The sequence below is a fragment of the Bos indicus x Bos taurus genome, chromosome 3 (assembly GCF_003369695.1).
Source record: "Bos indicus x Bos taurus breed Angus x Brahman F1 hybrid chromosome 3, Bos_hybrid_MaternalHap_v2.0, whole genome shotgun sequence".
Classification (NCBI taxonomy): Eukaryota; Metazoa; Chordata; class Mammalia; order Artiodactyla; family Bovidae; genus Bos; species Bos indicus x Bos taurus.
Window position 1 is genome coordinate 16,399,680 of NC_040078.1, and position 20,985 is coordinate 16,420,664.

General features: G+C 39.3%; 1 protein-coding gene across 1 annotated transcript in view; it reads left to right on the forward strand.

Moving 5' to 3' along the window:
• Positions 1-20,985, forward strand: part of NUP210L (nucleoporin 210 like) — a 99,676-nt gene that overhangs the window by 52,496 nt on the left and 26,195 nt on the right. Inside the window, exons 15-27 of the mRNA XM_027532137.1 lie at positions 843-1,064; positions 1,992-2,165; positions 9,373-9,565; positions 14,404-14,492; positions 15,001-15,105; positions 15,402-15,503; positions 17,029-17,157; positions 17,829-17,956; positions 19,066-19,198; positions 19,632-19,694; positions 20,054-20,233; positions 20,553-20,633; positions 20,722-20,853. Coding sequence (XP_027387938.1) covers positions 843-1,064; positions 1,992-2,165; positions 9,373-9,565; positions 14,404-14,492; positions 15,001-15,105; positions 15,402-15,503; positions 17,029-17,157; positions 17,829-17,956; positions 19,066-19,198; positions 19,632-19,694; positions 20,054-20,233; positions 20,553-20,633; positions 20,722-20,853 — 1,731 coding nt within the window. The remainder of the gene's footprint in view (positions 1-842; positions 1,065-1,991; positions 2,166-9,372; positions 9,566-14,403; positions 14,493-15,000; positions 15,106-15,401; positions 15,504-17,028; positions 17,158-17,828; positions 17,957-19,065; positions 19,199-19,631; positions 19,695-20,053; positions 20,234-20,552; positions 20,634-20,721; positions 20,854-20,985) is intronic.

Consider the following 20,985-nt stretch of genomic DNA (forward strand, 5'->3'; position numbering starts at 1 on the left):
CTGCCAATGTAGGGAACATGAGTTCAACCCCTAGTCTGGGAAGATCCCATATGCTGCCAGGCAATTAAGCCTGTGTGCTGCAACCACTGAGCCCACGTGCTGCAACTGCTGGAGCCTGTGCACCTAGAGCCCATGCTCCGCAGTGAGAGCCCATTGCAATGAGAAGCCTGCACACTGCAGCCAGAAATAAAAAATAAAATAAAATTCTTATGCAATATGACAGATGGTACCTAAACATTGTGATTATTTTCCGGTGTATACAAATATCAAATCATTATGGTGCACACCTGAAACAAGTATAATGTTATATGCCAACTATACTTCAAGTTTTTAAAAAAAGAAAAAATGTTTATGCAGTTATTTATTCAAATGCCTCTTATGTGTCCAACATCATACTAAATTCCACTGAGGAAGAGAGATTATTTTAAAAATTTGGGGTATAAAATCTTTTCCCTTAAGTTTATGTAACTAGAGAGTTAAGAAGAATTATCAGATGTATATTTATGAAAATTTGACACATTTAAATAGCATAAGGGAATAAATAAGTATACAGATGAATGGTAGTAATAAATACTATAGGAGCTTAGAGGATATAGAAGTAGTTGTGGTCTGGAATCATTAGACAAATTAATGGATAGGGTGACACATGAATTTGGTTGAATGATAGGTGGGATCCAAATTAGAACAGAGATTGAGAACCATTCCAAATAAGAAGCATGACACACATGTCTCCTAATTTGGAAATTAAATCTACTGTCTTTTACATTATAACCAGTTTTTCACTTTAGAAAACTGTTGAATTCTCTAACCAGTTAGGGATTAATTTCTTTAAATGTCATCAGGCTCTAAACCCTGTGGAAGTGGCATTGGTGACATGGCACTCTGTAAAGGAAATGATATTTGAAGGGGGCCCTCAGCCATGGATCCTCGAGCCCTCACGATTCTTTCTGGAGCTGAGCATGGAGAAGACAGAGAAAATTAGAATAACACAAGTCCGACTGCCAGCTAAAAGAAAACAGAATCAGTACATCTATCGGGTCCTGTGCCTGGATTTAGGGGAACAAGTAGGAAAATGATCTTTTCTAACATTTCTTTTAGCAACAGTACGCTAAGTCTTTCATCCTTCTAGCCGTCCCTTTTCAGCTGCTAATGGATTTAGTGTATGGACTAGATAGGAAAATTCTAATTGTTGACTAAGAGATCTGATTTTTAAACCTTACTATCCTTTAAATGTATCCAAAGGTTTTGGTTTGCTCATTTGAAAATTCTAACAGTTCACTAACCAAATAGTTCAAGATCTTTTTGTAGCAGGGAGTTTATTTCAATCATTTTATCACTATAATTCAACTCCTTGTTGTATAGACTAGAGGATATATAGTTTTTCATCTCCAAAGAATGTGAGGAAGGGAAATTTTAAGTGTCATCTATGTTTATCAGTTTTGAAGAACCAGTTGGATCTTTGCTGATATGAGTAATTAATATATTTCCCTTTATCAGTTGAATTAGTTTTGGTTATTTTTAGAGGTAGTGATGGCTTTAACCATAGCTATACCTTGGTAGACCAAGGCCAATAACAAAGGTTTTCAGATTGACCAAGATTGAGAATGTAACGTATGACTATGAAGCATAGCCCAGCTAACCAATCCTCAGGGAATCCATACATGATTTTAACTTAATAAGAACTGTGTTATATTCAAATGAGGTTCATTGTAATATCTCTAGTGAACTATTCTGTATAGTATGACTAGCTACTAGTGATTTCAAGCCTAGTTATCCCCTTTTGAAGCTCTCTAACTTTTTGTTTTTACATCCTATTATTAATTAGTATTTACATCAGAAATGAGTTGAAACACAAATTAGTTTTTACCAACTGGTAACAACGGTTTGGTGAAGGAAAAGACTGAAGTAATTGGTCAGTTAGATTTTTTTTAATCTAACCTTTGTTTCTATGATATCAGGTGTCTACCTCTTGCCCTTGTGTTTTCTTAAAGATCCTGACATTTCAGATTGGAAATCATCCAGGTGTCCTGAACCCTAGTCCAGCTGTAGAGGTTGTGCAGGTACGCTTCCTATGTGCCCACCCTGCCAGCATGTCTATAACTCCAGTATATAAGGTGCCAGCTGGTGCCCAGCCATGTCCTCTGCCACAGCACAACAAACAACTGGTAAGTACGGTGTTTTCAACCAACTTGCCCTTTGTCTCCCATGCTTTGACATAAATGGTCGGAAATACAGCTTTTGTCTTATTGAATTTAAGGAATTGAATTGAATTTAATTTAAGGAAACCCTTTTATTTACGTATTATCCAGTCTCTGATAGTGTCTGAGAAGTGGTTATAGTTGACTATACTTAGTGACAGTGACTTTGCTTGTTGTACTTAGGTGCATGCATGTGAACTAAGTCACCTCAGTCTTGTCTGACTCTTTGTGATCCTATGGACTGTAGCCCGCCAGGCACTTCTGTCCGTGGGATTTTCCAGGCAAGAATAGTGGGGTGGGTTGCCATGCCCTCCTCCAGGGGATCTTCCCAACCCAGGGATGGAACCCACATCTCTTATGGCTCCTGTATTGGCAGTCAGGTTCTTTACCACTAGCGCCACCTTATGACAACAGATAATTGAGAACTACCAAATTGTTTTGCTGGTATCCTTCCCTACTAAACCTTTTTATTAGCATTATCAGTAACATATTGAATTCACCTCTACTCCAAACTGATATGAAAAATAGTGATAACCAATAACGTAGCTAGAAGTTAGGCAACAGGGATTAAGGAATAAATGAGTTATTTAACCTAGAAACTAGAACATCAGAAAGTGAAAGTGAGTGTTAGTCCCCCAGTAATATCTGACTCTGTGACCCCATGGACTGTAGCCTCCAGGCATCTCTGTCCATGGAATTCTCCAGGCAAGATTACTAGAGTGGGTTGCCATCTCCTTCTCCAAGGGATCTTTCCGACTCAGGGATTGAACCCAAGTCTCCTGCATTGTGGGTGGATTCTCTACTGTCTGAGCCACCAGGGAAGCCCAAACTATACACTACATGAGGTTAACTATGATTTCAAGCGTAGGAGAAAATAAGTCATTTCTGAGATTTTGCAGAACAGAACAATGCATTAATTATCCCCATTTTACAGATGAAGAAACTAAGGATCCTAAAAGTTGAATAATTTTCCCAAGGTCATAAAGCTAGAAAGTAGCATCTTATGTCTAACTCCAAAGCACATTACTAACTTTTTTTGCTACACTGCCTTTTCATTGTAAAAGAACATATGAGATATTGCAGGTTAGGGAGTCATTTTTTTTTTCAGACCCAAATTCAACATTAAATACTATTATTTGAACTTTATAAATTATTCACCTTTTAACAAAGCACTTGGACTTCCCTGGTGGTCCAGTAGCTAAGACTCCAAGATCCCAATGCAGGGGATTCTGATCAGTGTGTAATCTATTTACAATTAGCATAATTACCGATAAGATTGGATTTATAGCTACCATTTTACCATTTATCTTATGTTTTTTTTGTTTTTTCTTTTCTTCCATTTCTTCCTTTTTTGTGTTAAGTAGATATTTTATACTGTACATTTTAATCCTCTTGTCCTTTCTTTGACTATATTATTTTAAGTTATTTTGTTAGTTATTGCCCTAGGGATTACAACTAACATGTTAACTTTTAACAAACTAGTTTGGAATAATATCAACTTAATTTCAATAATGGTTGAAACCTATTATTTCTATAAAGCCCTATTTCCTTTCCCCTTCTTTAAACTATTGTCATATATCTTTATACATGTATGCTCATCAGTCATAATTATTGCTTTATGCATTTGTATTTTAAATAAGATAGAAAAATAATTACAAGCAAAAGCATATTTATACTGTTCTATATATTTACCTATGTAGTTATTGTTACTAAACTCTTATTTCTTCACGGGCTTTCAAGTTACTGTCCAGTGACGTTTCATTTTATCTAGAAGGACTCATTTTAGTATTTCTTGTAGGGCAGGTCTACTACCAACAAATTCCCTCTATTTTTGTTAGATCTTGGGCTTCCCTGGTGGCCCAATGGTAAAGAAACAGCCTACCAATGCAGGAAACACAGGCTTAATCCCTGATCTGGGAAGATCCCACATGCCGTGGAGCAGCTAAGCCCGTGCTCCACAACTATTGATCCTGTGCTCTAGAGCTTAGTAGCCACAACAACTGAAGGTGGGTCCCATGCTCGGCAACAAGAGAAGCCACTGCAGTGAGAAGCCCCGGCACCACAATAGAGAGTATCCCCACTTGCCACAGCTAGAGAAAAGCCTGCACAGCAACAAAGACCAAGAACAGTATAAATAAATCAGTAAAATTATTTTTTTAAAAAAAAGAATCCGCCTGTAATGCAGGAGACGTGGGTTTGATCAAGGCGTTGGAAAGATCCCCTGGAGAAGAAAATGGCAAGCCACTCCAGTATTCTTCCCTGGAGAACCTGATTCAAAGAGGAGCCTAGCGGGCCCCAGTCCCTGGGGTCACAGAGTTGGACACGACTAAAGCGTGAGCACACATACAGATCAGATCAGATCAGATCAGTTGTTCAGTCGTGTCTGACTCTTTGTGACCCCCATGAATCGCAGCACGCCAGGCCTCCCTGTCCATCACCAACTCCCAGAGTTCGCCCAGACTCATGTCCATCGAGTCAGTGATGCCATCCAGCCATCTCATCCTCTGTCGTCCCCTTCTCCTCTTGCCCCCAATCCCTCCCAACATCAGAGTCTTTTCCAACGAGTCAACTCTTCGCATGAGGTGGCCAAAGTACTGGAGTTTCAGCTTTAGCATCATTCCTTCCAAAGAAATCCCAGGGCTGATCTCCTTTAGAATGGACTGGTTGAATCTCCTCGCAGTCCAAGGGACTCTCAAGAGTCTTCTCCAACACCGCAGTTCAAAAGCATCAATTCTTTGGCGCTCAGCCTTCTTCACAGTCCAACTCTCACATCCATACATGACCACTGGAAAAACCATAGCCTTGACTAGACGGATCTTTGTTGGCAAAGTAATGTCTCTGCTTTTGAATATGCTATCTAGGTTGGTCATAACTTTCCTTCCAAGGAGTAAGCGTCTTTTAATTTCATGGCTGTAGTCACCATCTGCAGTGATTTTGGAGCCCAGAAAAATAAAGTCTGACACTGTTTCCACTGTTTCCCCATCTATTTCCCATGAAGTGGATGCCATGATCTTCGTTTTCTGAATGTTGAGCTTTAAGCCAACTTTTTCACTCTCCTCTTTCACTTTCATCAAGAGGCCTTTGAGTTCCTCTTCACTTTCTGCCATAAGAGTGGTGTCATCTGCATATCTGAGGTTATTGATATTTCTCTCGGCAATCTTGATTCCAGCTTGAGCTTCTTCCAGTCCAGCGTTACTCATGATGCACTCTGCATATAAGTTAAATAAACATGGTGACAGTATACAGCCTTGAAGAACTCCTTTTCCTATTTGGAACCAGTCTGTTGTTCCATGTCCAGTTCTAACTGTTGCTTCCTGACCTGCATACAAATTTCCGTTCATCAGCCTAGTTCAAAAAAGATGTCCTTTTCATTATAGGGGACTGGAATGCAAAAGTAGGAAGTCAAGAAATACCTGGAGTAATAGGCAAATTTGGCCTTGGAGTACAGAATGAAGCAGGACAAAGGCTAATAGAGTTTTGCCAAAAGAACCCACTGGTCATAGCAAACACCCTCTTCCAACAACACAAGAGAACACTGGACATCACCAGATGGTCAATATTGAAATCAGATTGATTATATTCTTTGCAGCCAAAGATGGAGAGGCTCTATACAGTCAGCAAAAACAAGACCAGGAGCTGACTGTGGCTCAGATCATGAACTCCTTATTACCAAATTCAGACTTAAATTGCAGAAAGTAGGGAAAACCATTAGACCATTCAGGTATGACCTAAATCAATTCCCTTACAATTATACAGTGGAAGTGACAAACAGACTGAAGGGATTAGATCTGATAGACAGAATGCCTGAAGAACTACAGACAGAGGTCCATGACATTATGCAGGAGGCAGGGATCAAGACCATCCCCAAGAAAAAGAAATGCAAAAAAGGCAAAATGATTGTCTGAGGAGGCCTTACAAATAGTTGTGAATAGAAGAGAAGTGAAATGCAAAGGAGAAAAGGAAAGATATACCCATTTGAATGTAGAGTTCCAAAGAATAGAAAAGACAGATAAGAAAGCCTTCCTCAGTGATCAGTACAAAGAAATAGAGGAAAACATCAGAATGGGAAAGACTAGAAATCTCTTCAAGAAAATTAGAGATACCAAGGGAACATTTCCTGCAAAGATGGGCACAATAAAGGACAGAAATGGAATAGACCTAATAAAAGCTGAAGATATTAAGAAGAGGTGGCAAGAATACACAGAAGAACTATACAAAAAAGATCTTCACAACCCAGATAATCATGATGGTGTGATCATCAATCTAGGGCAAAATATCCTGGAATGTGAAGTCAAGTGGGCTTTAGGAAGCATCATTACGAACAAAGCTAGTGCAGGTGATGGAATTCCAGTTGAGCTATTTCAAATCCTGAAAGATGATGCTGTGAAAGTGCTGCACTCAATATGCCAGCAAATTTGGAAAACTCAGCAGTGGCCACAGGACTGGAAAAGGTCAGTTTTCATTCCAATCCCCAAGAAAGGCAATGCCAAAGAATGTTCTAGCTACCACACAATTGCACTCATCTCACACACTAGTAAAGTAATGCTCAAAATTCTCCAAGCCAGGCTTCAACAGTACATGAATCATGAACTTCCAGCTGTTCAAGCTGGATTTAGAAAAGGCAGAGGAACCAGAGATAAATTGCCAACATCTGTTGGATCATCGAAAAAGCAAGAGAGTTCCGGAAAAACATCTACTTCTGCTTTATTGACTATGCCAAAGCCTTTGACTGTGTGACCACAACAAACTCTGGAAAATTCTTAAAGAGATGGGAATACCAGACCACCTGACCTGCCTCTTGAGAAATCTGTTTGCAGGTCCTGAAGCAACACTTAGAACTGGACATGGAACAACAGACTGGTTCCAAATAGGGAAGGGAGTCCATCAAGGCTGTATATTGTCATCCTGCTTAATTAACTTATATGAATAGTACATCGTGAGAAACGCTGGGCTGGATGAAACACAAACTGGAATCAAGATTGCCAGGAAAAATATCAGTAACCTCAGATATGCAGAGGATTTCCCTGGTGGCTCAGACGGTAAAGTGTCTGCCTACAATGTGGGAGACCTGGGTTCGATCCCTGGGTCGGGAAGATCCTCTGGAGAAGGAAATGGCAACCCACTCCAGTACTCTTGCCTGGAAAATCCCATTGACAGAGGAGCCTAGTAGGCTACAGTCCATGAGGTCACAAAGAGTCAGACACGACTGAGCAACTAAAGTTTTCAAACTTTCAGATATGCAGATGACACCACCCTCATGGCAGAAAGCAAAGAACTAAAGAGCCTCTCTATGAAATTGAAAGAGAAGAGTGAAAATGTTGGCTTAAAACTCAACAGTCAGAAAACTAAGATCATGGCATCTGCTCCCATCACTTCATGGCAAATAGATAGAGAAACAGTGGAAGCAGTGAGAGACTTTATTTTTGGGGGGCTGCAAAATCACTGCAGATGGTGACTGCAGCCATGAAATTAAAAGACGCTTGCTCCTTGGAAAAAAAGTTATGACCAATCTAGACAGTATATTAAAAAGCAGAGACATTACTTTGCCAACAAAGGTCTACCTAGTCAAAACTATGGGTTTTCCAGTAGTCATGCATGGATGTGAGAGTTGGACTACAGTGAAAGCTCAGCGCCAAAGAATTGATGCTTTTGAACTGTGGTGTTGGAGAAGACTCTTGAGAGTCCCTTGGACTGCAAGGAAATCCAACCAGTCCATCCTAAAGGAGGTCAGTCCTGGGTGTTCATTGGAAGGACTGATGCTAAAGCTGAAATTCCAATAATTTGGCCACCTGATGTGAAGAACTGACTCATTGGAAAAGACCCTGATGCTGGGAAAGATTGAAGGCAAGAGGAGAAGGGGATGACAGAGGATGATATCCCTGGATGGCATCACTGACTCAATGGACGTGAGTTTGAGTAAACTCCGGGAGTTGGCGATGGACAGGGAGGCCTGTTGTGCTATAGTCCATGGGGTCGCAAAGAGTTGGACACGACTGAGCAACTGAACTGAACTGATCTTCAAGTTTTCTGATATTTTCTTCTGCCTGTTCTTATCTGCTGTTGGATTCATCTAGTAAAATTTTCATTTCAATTATTATAATTTTCAATTTAGAATTCCTCTTTGGTTCTGTTTTATAATTTCTGTCTCTTTACTAATATTTTATATATGATGGTACATCATATTTATGCTTTCCTTTAGTTATTTAAACATGGACTTCTTTCTTTCTTTGAACAAAACAGTTGATTAAAAGCCTTTATCTAGTAAGTCTAATATCTGGGCATCCTCAGGGACAGTTTCTATTGACTGCTGTTTTCTTTTTTCCTATGTATGGATCCTACTTTCTTGTTTCTTTGCATTTGCAAATAATTTTTAATTGAAACCTTGACATTTAAAATAACATGATGTAGCAACTCTGAAATCAGATTCTCCCACTAATTAGGTTTTGTAATACTGGTTTTCATTGTTGTTTGCAGTGGCCGTTTGTTTAGTGACTTTCCTGCAGTAGTTCTGTAATGTGTTATTCTTTGTCCTCTTTGTTTTGTGGACATAAATTCCCTCAAATCTATGTCTATGTGGATATAGATTCCCTTAAATTTTTGTTAGAATTATGTTAAATTCATATATAAAGTCAGAACAACTGAAATTTTTATGATGTTGAGTCACCCTGGTCATCCTGTCCAAGAGCATATGAATATCAAAATCAAATCTAGAGAAAAAAATTTAAACAGGTATAAAAGACATTTGGGGGGCATTTGGGGAAATTGAAATACTGACTGTATAATACATAACATTTAATTAAGTTTAATATTGTTATGTATTATAATACATAATACATAACATAGTTTTTGCTATTCATTCTTAAGAAATGCATGTTGAGATAGTTAGGGGTGAAGTGCCATGATACCTACATCATTTGGCCAAAAAAAAAAAAAGACACACACCCACACAAATACACTCACAGGGAGTGTAAAATTAGAGGGAGAGATAGAGAATATAAGTGGTGAATTGGGATGAAGTATATATAGGTATCATTATACCATTCTTTTAACGTATCTGTACCTTTGAAAACTGTCAAAAAATATTGGGAGAAAACATGATCCCTAGCTTCAGAAATATCTTGCCACCTCTTAAGCTATTTGTTTTTTTCTTTTCTTACTTTTTATTTTCATATAGATTCCTGTATCAAGCCTGAGAGATACAGTCCTAGAACTGGCAGTGTTTGATCAACACAGGAGAAAGTTTGATAATTTCAGTTCACTAATGCTAGAATGGAAATCCTTAAATGAAACACTAGCTCATTTTGAAAATTATAATTCAGTGGAGATGGTAGCAAAGGATGATGGCAGTGGGCAGACCCGGCTACATGGTATTGTAAACATTTATGAATCTTTTTATATACCTACTAAATGGTTATGCACTAAGTATTTCCCTGTGTGTGAGAGTTTATTTATCCTATCTCACCATTCATCTTCAATCTTTGTATTTTTTAGAAAACATAAAGGTAAATGCCCTTGTTTGCAAAGTTAGGATCTAGAGTCCAACATTCCTCACAAGAACACAAAACTAAATTAATTTTTAAATGGACTGGTTGCCTATTATTTGCCTAAAACTTTGGAAATATTATTCGGTTGTTAGCCAGTGTTTATTGAGTGACTTCTACATGTAAGGCCCTCTGCTTGGAGGTTTAATGGTAAATGAGACACTCACAGCCTCTGCCCTCATAGACTTACAGTCCAGTTGGGAAAACCAGACTTTAAACATTACAATTGTGTTAGATGTTCTGAAGTGAAAATGTGGGGTGCATTTATAACAGAAGAACCTAACCTAGTTTAGATCAAAGAAGGCTGCCCTGAGAAAGTAACATTTACACTGGCAAGGCAGAAAGAAGAAATAGAAGATGAGACTTACGTAGAGAGAGCAAGAGGCACAAGATGAAATTCTAAGAGGGCAAAAAGCCCTCATGGGCAGTCAGTCATCAAGCCTCTGCTGGTATCATACTTGCTGAGGTTCTGTTCTCCAAAACAAGTCACCTGGCCAAAACCAGAGTCTTGGTGGGCCAGGACTACTCAAGAGCATGGATACCACTGTAAGCCATTAATATAACAATCTGAGTGCATGCTCAGTTGCTTCAGTCAGCTCCGACTCTGCTACCCCATGGACTGTAGCCCGCTAGACGCCTCTGTCCATGGGATTCTCCTGGCAAGAATACTAGAGTGGGTTGCCATGCCTTCCTCTAGGGAGTCTTCCCAACCCAGGAATCAAACCCACTTCTCCTGCATTGGAGGCAGATTCTTTACCACTGAGCCACCAGGGAAGCCCAGTATAACAATCTACCACAGATTAATCCCAAAAGTGAAGAAGAAAATGGTTCAAAGGATAATTTTAGGTTTCTGGTGTGAACATTTGGTAACCATTTTTTTTTTTTTAAGATTTATTTATTTTATTTTTTGGCTATGGTGAGTCTTCGTTGCTGCACACAGGCTTTCTCTAGTTGCGGCCAGCAGGGGCTCTTCTTCATTGAAGTGTTCGGGCTTCTCACTGCGGTGGCTTTTTTGTTGCAAAGCACAGGCTCTAGGCACACGGGCTTCAGTAGTTGCAGTGCATGGACTCAGGAGTTGCAGCTCATGGGCTCTAGAATGCTGGCTCAGTAGTTGTGGCACACCGGCTTAGTTGCTCCACAGCATATGGGATCTTCCTGGACCAGGCATTGCAGGACGCGTTCTTAACCACTGGACCACCAAGGAAGCCCACCATTCATTCTTTTAACTTTAAATTTTATGTTGGAGCATAGTTGATTAACAATGTTGTGTTAGTTTTCAGGCATACAACAAAGTATACATGTATCTATTCTTTTTCAAATTATTTTGCCATTTAGGTGACCATTCAATTGAGAAAGAAACACCAGAGAGGAACTTCCCTGGTGGTAGTTAAGAATCCACCTGCCAATACAGGGGACACAAGTTTGATCCCTGATCCTGGAAAATCCAACATGCCACAGGACAACCAGGCCCGTGTGACGTGACTACTGAATCCATGCCTAGACCCCATGCTCCGCAACATGCATCACAACAAAGAGTAGACCCCACTCGCCACAACTAGAGAAAGCCTGCTCACAGCAACAAAGACCCAGCACAGCCAAAAATAAAAAATAAAAAGAAACATTAGAGAAATAAGATTTAATCTTTTCCTTACCCTCAGGGAGTTTATAAGTGAAAGTGAAGTCGTTCAGTCACGTCCAACTCTTTCCTACACGGACTGTAGCCTAACAGGCTTCTCTGTCCATGGGATTTTCCAGGCAAGAGTACTGGAGTGGGTTGCCATTTCCTTCTCTAGGGGATCTTCCAGACCCAGGGATAGAACCCGGGTCTCCCACATTGCAGGCAGACCCTTTACCCTCTGAGCCACCAGGGAAGAAGCTCCCTCCACCAGGGAGTTTATCAGTTCAGTTCAGTCACTCAGTCATGTCGACTCTTTGCGACCCCATGAATCACAGCACGCCAGGCCTCCCTGTCCATCACCAATTCCCGGAGTTCACCCAGATTCACGTCCATCGAGTCAGTGATGCCATCCAGCCATCTCATCCTCTGTCGTCCCCTTCTCCTGCTTCCAATCCCTCCCAGCATCAGAGTCTTTTCCAATGAGTCAACTCTTTGCATGAGGTGGCCAAAGTACTGGCGTTTCAGCTTTAGCATCATTCCTTCCAAGGAAATCCCAGGGCTGATCTCCTTCAGAATGGACTCCTTGGATCTCCTTGTAGTCCAAGGGACTCTCAAGAGTCTTCTCCAACACCACAGTTCAAAAGCATTAATTCTTCGGCTCTCAGCTTTCTTCACAGTCCAACTCTCACATCCATACATGACCACTGGAAAAACCATAGCCTTGACTAGACAGACCTTTGTTGGCAAAGTAATGTCTCTGCTTTTGAATATGCTATCTAGGTTGGTCATAACTTTTCTTCCAAGAAGTAAGCGTCTTTTAATTTCATGGCTGCAGTCACCATCTGCAGTGATTTTGGAGCCCAAAAAAATAAAGTCTGACACTGTTTCCACTGTTTCCCCATCTATTTCCCATGAAGTGATGGGACCAGATGCCATGATTTATACTCAGGACCAATTTAAGGGCTTAACTACATACTATATCATAGTACTCATATGTATATGATACTATAACATTAAAATACTGATAATGTGATACAGTTAATGTAAAAAGTGGTAGGGAAGAAAGAGATGCTTGTTATACCCTGTAATGATGAATCACCACATACCATCCATTTTATTTTCTAAATGTTTTTTTTTTTTTGTTTTATCCCTTCCTCTCTAACTTCATCACTAATATCCTCATAACCTCTATCCTATATCACCATAGTAGCCTCCTAACTGATCTCCATGTGTCTCTCCTACCGTCTAATCCATCCTGCATACTACTGTCCAGAATGATCCTTCTAAAGAATAAATACAAAACTCTGTCTTAAAATTCTTCTGGAAATAGTTTAAGTCTAGTAATTTATTGAGCTCTTATGACATGCCAGATACTACACTGAATACTTTATATACTTTTTAATTTTTATCTTTTAATTTTTTATTTATTTGTATTTTTTTTGCTGCACTGGGTCTTAGTTGTGGCGGCTGGGCTTTCTCTAGTTCCGGCACGAGGGGAGCTTCTCTTGTGGAGCATGGGCTCTAGAGTGGCAGGCTCAGTATTGTGGCTCCTGGGCTTAGTTGCCCCACAGCAAGTGGGATCTTAGTTTTCTGACGGGGGATTGAACCCACGTGCTCTGCATTGAAAGGTGGATTCTTAACCATTGTACCATAAGGGAAGTCTGATACATACATTATCATACATACATTTCCTGTTATCCTCATTGCAGTTATGGGAGACTGACATATCCCTGTTTAGTAAGTTTACTCATTCATTAAACATTTATTGAGTTCTTATTATATTCTAGGCTGAGTTTTAGGCCCTGAAATCATAACAATAAATAGATGAAGCCACAAGTTCTCTGATATCATAGCCTATAGTATACTCTTAATTATTGTATAAGAGTATACAATACTGGTAACAGTATTGTACTGTTACCAGTGTTGTCACAGTGTCTTTCTGGATAAGTTCTTGCAGCTTAACATACCAACCCATACCTGCTTCTTTGGCTTCACCTTTTATTACCACCCACATGTTTCTACGTTTTTCTTAAACTCAATGACTTTAGATCCTTAACCATGACAAGCCTTGTCATTCCTCTTTCCTTTGCATAAGTTGTATTTTCTCTCTCTTTTTTTATTTTTTTAACTTTTGCATCTTTGCTTAGCTAAACTCTTCCTCTAGTAATCTAGGAATTTTCTGTTCTTCTATATTCCCAGTCTAAGGAGAATGTTCCTTATTTGTGCTCTTATATATTCTGTATTATGTGCTTTGTACATACTTCTATATTGCAGCCACCCTCCTAAGCTGTGGGTTTCTCTGAAGGTAAGAACAGTGTTGTCTTCATCTCTGTATCCTAATTACTGCCATAGTACCTAATATATAGTAGACCCTTAATAAATCTTTGTTTTGAATGAATGAATGTAAAATCATGAGAAAATATTCTGCACGTTTATGCATGATCATCATGTGTTGAGAATATAATAAGAATTGACCTCAATAAAGTGGCAGATTCATGATAGTTAAATTGAAAAGAATAAATGAGTAAAGCAAGGTCAGATTATAGATGGCTTCAAATACCAGTTTAAGGAGTTTGAATTGCTCTAATAAGGACTAGTTAGCCATTTAAAGTTTTTGAGTAAGGGATTGACATAACATTTACATACACATAACAGTTTAGAAGCATAAAAATCCCAAAGGACTTTCTCTTTATTTCTCACTTCTGTTCTTAAATCAAACAAAAATTTCCTCATACACTATTGTCAGCTTATTTTTGGACTCACGAGCCATTAGAACTGGAAAGAATTTTAGATTTTTGCCTCTCAATCTCCCATTTAATAAAGGAACTGAGAAATAAACATTGCCCAAGGTCAGCAAAGTCAGCACAAAACCCCAGTTTTCTGTTTCCTTTGTATTTCCCTAATCACTGTGTGTGTGTGATTTTTTTTTTCTCCCTCCAATAAAATACCATTTGGAAAAAATTATGGTAGAGTTTGGTTTTCTGGGGACCCTTTTGTATTTTATGTGTTATTGTTTCTCACAGGGTATTTTTCTGCATGTCTCCAGGTCATCAGATCCTTAAAGTACATCAGATAAAAGGGACTGTACTCATTGGAGTCAATTTTGTGGGCTATTCAGAGAAGAAAAGTCCAAAGGTAAGTGGAGACTGTTATGTGAAAAATATTAATTAACTGAAATTTAAGGCTCCTTGCTGCTGCTGCTGCTGCTGCTAAGTCGCTTCAGTCGTGTCCAACTCTGTGACCCCATAGACGGCAGCCCACCAGGCTCCCCTGTCCCTGGGATTCTCCAGGCAAGAACACTGGAGTGGGTTGCCATTTCCTTCTCCAGTGCATGAAAGTGAAAAGTGAAAGTGAAGTCGCTCAGTTGTGTCCGACTCTTTGCAACCCCACGGACTGCAGCCCACCAGGCTCCTTCGTCCATGGGATTTTCCAGGCAAGAGTACTGGAGTTGGTATATTTATAGACCTTAGAAGTCTATAAATATAGCTGATATAAATATAAATACAGCTGATGTAAATCTGAGAATTATGTACCTTTATGATTGTGTTATTTTTGGCACTTGAAAGAGTATTGGAATCTTTACTCACTGAGATGAGAAATTAAAAGTTTATATTTATCATTATGCTTCTTATTACATTTCTAGGAACTTTCCAACTTGCCCAGATCTGTGGCTGTGGAGCTGCTCCTGGTAGATGATGTAACAGTATTGCCTGAGAATGCCACCATCTATAACCACCCTGATGTGAAGGTAGGAGCTGTATGGTTCTAGATAAATGGAATCATGTTGGAGGGGAGAGTTCTAGGTTATTAAAATTAACAGTATAAATATAAAAAAGCTCACTTATGTGTTAAAAATCACTGATAAGTATATAATGTATATATAATAATTATCTTTAGCATTAATACTTTAATAATTATATTTGGTCTTTGGTCTGTTGATTTTAATCTTTTAATGTCATACTCTTTCTTAGGTAAGTAGAAATTACTTTGAAATATTTATAATCCAAAGGGAATGGAATATTATTTGTCTTGATTTTTCCATAGGAAATATTTAGCCTTGTGGAAGGATCTGGTTATTTTTTAGTCAACAGTAGTGAGCAAGATATTGTCACCATCACTTACCTGGAAGCAGAAAGCTCTGTCCAGGTGAGTTCTAGAAATATCCCCAGATCGATGGTCTCAGGTCAAAGCTCATTCTTAGGAGAATGATCGGAAAAATATTATTAGGCATTTCAAACTTGTTACATAGAATAACATTTGTGTCTTTTTCTTTTTTAACCTATGTAGATTCTTAAACAAAAAAATGAGTTTTTTGTTGTTGTTGTTGTAATTGTCTATAGAAGGAAATAGCAACCCACTCCAGTATTCTTGCCTGGAGAATCCCATGGCCAGAGGAGCCTGGCGGACTACAGTCCATGGGGTCACAAAGAGTTGTACATGACTGAGCGACTTAGCATAGCATATAATATGGGGAAATTTTTGGTTCTGATTGAATGGAAACAGTGTAGGAGACATCTAACTATAAGATTTCCGTTAAAACAAGGTTCAGAAAGAGAAAAACAAGTATCATATATTAATGCATATATATGGGAATTTAGAAAAATGGTTCTGATGAACAGAACCATTCTGTGGACACAGTTGGGAAGGTGAGGGTGGGACAAATTGAGAAAGTAACATTGTCATATATACACAATCATGTGTGAAAAAGATACTTAGTGGAAAGTTACTAAATAGCACAGAGTCTAGCCTGGAACTCTGTGATGACCTAGAGCGGCAGGCTGGCGGGAGGGGAGGGAGATTCAGGAGGGAAGGGATGGATATATATATATATATATATATATATATATAATTATGAGTGATTCATATTGTTGTACAGCATAAACCAACACAAAATTGTAAAGTGATTTTCTACCAATTAAAAAATAAGTAAAAATTTTAAAAAGGTTAATTTTTATAAATTTCAAAGCACAGAACTGTGTGCATAGTTAAATATACTATTGACTTTATAACCTGAGTATATGATGTTTTCGGCCAGATATGGCAACTCAAAATATTAATCTGACTCCATAGTCAATATGCCAAGGGATTTTCTTTTAGTTGACTTGCAGTAATAAAAAGTATACATTAAATTAACAGATGTATTTATTTGCTTCACAGAGCTCAAAGGAATTTAACTTACTATAGTCATAATGTTGCTTTTTAAAAGGGTAGATTGAGGTCCTGTGTGCCAGCAAAGGATGTAAAAAACCATACTGCTGTGCAGGAGCTGTATGTAGTACAAGAAGGAAAAACAAAGTATCGGTCCACCCTGTGGTCTCTCTCCCTGCTTGTGATTGCAGTGTAAATGTACCTGATTTTCTTCCTGAATCCTTTCCCTGTTCATAATTTAAAAACTGGATATGTATGTTGGATTCTGCTTGAAATCAGTCAATTTAAACTTTGCTCTTTATCAGTTAATAAATATTTGTTAAGGGTACATATTTTGCCACAAACTGAAGCATCACTTTAAGGGAACATATTATGCTATGCCTGAAACTTATAATGTGACTTCTCAGAGTTCCTATCACAAAGAAAGTAAGATATTGTATTTTCTATTTGGATAGAAATAATTGCTCTCATATGCTTGGAGCATATTTGCTTCTTTATCCAGCTGCAATCTTCTTCCCTCTAGTTAGTTCCATTACATCCAGGAATTCTCACCTTGGAGGTCTATGATCTGTGTTTGGCTTTCTTGGGTCCAGCAATGGCTCACCTCACGGTGTCAGACATACAAGAGCTGGAGCTTGATCTGATTGATAAGGTAAGAAATGTTTGCTGTATCTCTTAAGGGAAGCAGGTGTCATTCTCACTCACTAGTGTCACTTAATATAGTCTGTGCTCAGCTACTGTGTGTATTTGCCAGGCCCTTTGATAATGTTAATGGAAATACCTGCCCTTAAAGAAAACCATTCCAACATTAATATCATGATGAAGATAGAGTGTTAAAGAACAGCTTAAAAGAATACACATGCTGCTGCTGCTGCTAAGTCACTTCAGTCGTGTCCGACTCTGTGCGACCCCATAGACAGCAGCCCACCAGGCTCTCCCGTCCCTGGGATTCTCCAGGCAAGAACACTGGAGCGGGTTGCCATTTCCTTCTCCAATGTGTGAAAGTGAAAAGTGAAAGTGAAGTCGCTCAATCATGTCCGACCCTTAGCGACCCCATGGACTGTAGCCTACCAGGCTCCTCCGTCCATGGGATTTTCCAGGCAAGAGTATTGGAGTGGGGTGCCATTGCCTTGTCCGAAAAGAATATACATAGATTATGCTTACTTGCTCAAAGGCTGATCAAGAACATTTAGCATTAACCAAAGGGCTTGCCCGACTCTGTGCAACCTTGCCACCTCTGCATTAAACTGCCCTACGTAAATGAGACAGCTTTACTAAATTACCTTTGAATTATTTTTTTTAATTTTTATTTTTAACTACCAGGTTGAAATAGGTAAAACTGTGTTAGTAACTGTGAGGGTTCTTGGCTCTTCCAAACGCCCGTTCCAAAATAAATACTTCAGAAACATGGAGCTCAAATTGCAACTGGCTTCTGCCATTGTGACCCTGGCGTGAGTACCATTTCAATTCTTCCTTCTCCTTAAGTTTATTATCATGAGAATATCCCTCCTGGTAGTCTGGTTATCTCTCCCTTAGGTTATTTCAGATTTTCTTTTTTTTGTGTGTGTAATAAAGTTTTATTAAAGTATAAAGGAGATAGAGAAAGCCTCTGACATAGGCATCAGAAGGGGGCAGAAAGAGTACCCCCCTGCTAGTCTTCAGCTGGATGTTATATAGTCACTGCTGCTGCTAAGTCACTTCAGTCGTGTCCGACTCTGTGCGACCCCATAGACGGCAGCCCACCAGGCTCCCCCGTCCCTGGGATTCTCCAAGCAAGAACACTGGAGTGGGTTGCCGTTTCCTTCTCCAATGCATGAAAGTGAAAAGTGAAAGTGAAGTCGTGTCTGACTCTTAGCGACCCCATGGACTGCAGCCCACCAGGCTCCTCCGTCCATGGGATTTTCCAGGCAAGAGTGCTAGAGTGGGGTGCCATTGCCTTCTCTGTATTTCAGATTTTCTTCTTTCCTTTTTTGTCATAGTACCTTTCAGCCCACATTCTCTTCCCACACTCAACTCTCGACAAAATACCCCTTTCACATCCTCAGATGTCTTATTTTGGGACTAATATGTGTCTCATTAACACTTCTATTTTATGGAACTTCTTGGATAATATCCTTTGAGGATGCTTCAGGCTTGAGGACCTTCAAAAACTCTATCTAGAAGTAGAGGCACTGGTATTCCCCTCTGCAAAAGAAAAAATACAGAAATTCTGAGGCAATTTAGTATTTGTAGTTTTACCAGGCTATGTTTATATTGCCCTTTTTCCTTTGAAGACTTAGAACAAATATTTGCCCTTCAGAAGCTTCCCGCCATTGCTATGAACTTTGTCTTGACTCTGAAAGTTATTTTCTGGCAGTTCCTCTTAACCTGAGTTAAAATGAGCAGAAGATTGGGAATTCTCTGGGAGTCCAGTGATTAGGATTCTGCATTCTAAGGGCTATGTACCTGAGTTCATTCCCTGGTTGGGGAACTAAGATCCCACAAGCATCTTAGAAAGATGTATAAGTGGCCAATCTTAAAAACAAATCTTTCTCACCTAGACATTCATGGGTCTTTTCAGGCTAATGGAGGAACAAGATGAATACTCTGAAAATTATATCCTTCGAGCTATCACTGTTGGGCAAACCACACTTGTAGCTATTGCCAGGGACAAGATGGGGAGAAAATTCACATCAACCCCTCGGCAAATTGAAGTAAGGAAATTATCTCATCCAAAATTCATACTTCATCTTGTTTATAAATTTATAAGTTTTATAAATGTCCAGTGGTTAGGACTCTGCTTTCACTGCTTACATCATGAGTTCAATCCCTGGTTGGGGAACTAAGATCCCACAAGTTGTGAAGTATGGCCAAAAAAAGTAATTGTAAACATAATTTTAATGACCACTTTTGTTCTAGTGAGCGGATACATAATAACTTGTTTAAGCATTTTCACTTAAGTAATTTATAATTTTTTGCTATTAAAATGAAAATTTGTGTTATAAATAAAATAAAATACCTGTCTTTGTATACAACTTCATTGTACATAATTAGGAGTTTTTTTTCCCTTAGAGTAAGCTGCATGATCATTTGTCGTGAAGTTGACTCTAGTTAACCACTGTTGTCCTTTTGGTTTTCTCCTTCAAGGTGTTTCCTCCATTTAGACTTGTTCCAGAGAAAATGACACTGATTCCAACTAACATGATGCAGGTGATCCTAAAGCCAAAAACGAGCCTTTCTCTTCATCCCATCTCTGCCCCACCCCAATACACATATACACCTCTTCCTGTTGGCCTTCCCTTGTCCACTCTCAACCAAGTACAACAGGATCTGATAAAGAAGAAAATTAGTATTTTCTTTGTTCTATGATAATCATGGTATGAACTACTTCTTGGAATCCCATGGATTATTTATAGCACTTGTATTTTATCTGCATTTGAGCTGATATGGCACATGCTGGTTGGAAAGTGGGGGAAGGTGAAGAAGTTGAGTTGCTCAGACAGAATGTTGGAAAAGGAGATGTGACTTCTCCTCAAACTCCAGCATTCACTGGTGTGTTTAAATTTCAGGTGATGTCTGAAGGTGGCCCTCAGCCTCAATCTATCATTCATTTCTCCATCAGTAATCAGACTGTGGCTGTTGTTAACAGGAGGGGCCAAGTTACAGGGAAAGTAGTTGGCAGAGCTGTGGTCCATGGCACCATTCAGACAGTAAATGAAGATACTGGAAAAGTCATTGTGTTTTCCCAGGTATCGGTTCTTTGTTCTGCTCTGCTTCTGCTCTTCCATCTGGGAGTCATATTGGGAGGTGGAGGAGGAAGTAGTGATGGGGAGGGTGTCCGTAGCCCATGGGAAATATGTAATCTTTAGTTATGAGACATAGTCCCTATGCTTAAGAAATTGTTTCAAGAACAACAACAACAAAAAGCCCATATATATGGCATATTTTTGTTGTCATTGTTGTTGAATGCCCCAAACAACAACAATCAAATGAGTTGTCATAAGCATCTCTGTCTACCCCATAGACATTCCCTCTTAGCCTAAGCTTGCTCTCCACCCTGTTGAGCAGGATGAAGTACAGATTGAGGTTGTACAGCTAAGGGCTGTTAGAATCCTTGCAGCTGCAACTCGACTCATCACAGCTACTGAGGTCAGTATGATGGTTCTGTTCTAGGTTCATTATGTTGATAATGCCAGCTGGACAGGAGGTATAGCACAAAACCACTCTTCCTTTTCAGATGCCAGTTTATGTCATGGGAGTGACCAGTACCCAGACCCCTTTCTCCTTCAGCAGTGCCAGCCCTGGGCTCACATTCCACTGGTCCATGAGCAAAAGGGATGTACTGGATTTAGTGCCCAGGCATTCAGAGGTATGAACATATCTGTTAACATATTACCTTAGGGATTTATTTTATTTCATCCTTGGTTTTAGACTGACTTCCTTCTAAACTACACAACATTATTACTTACTATTTCTGATTGTTCTGTGAATGCTATAAACC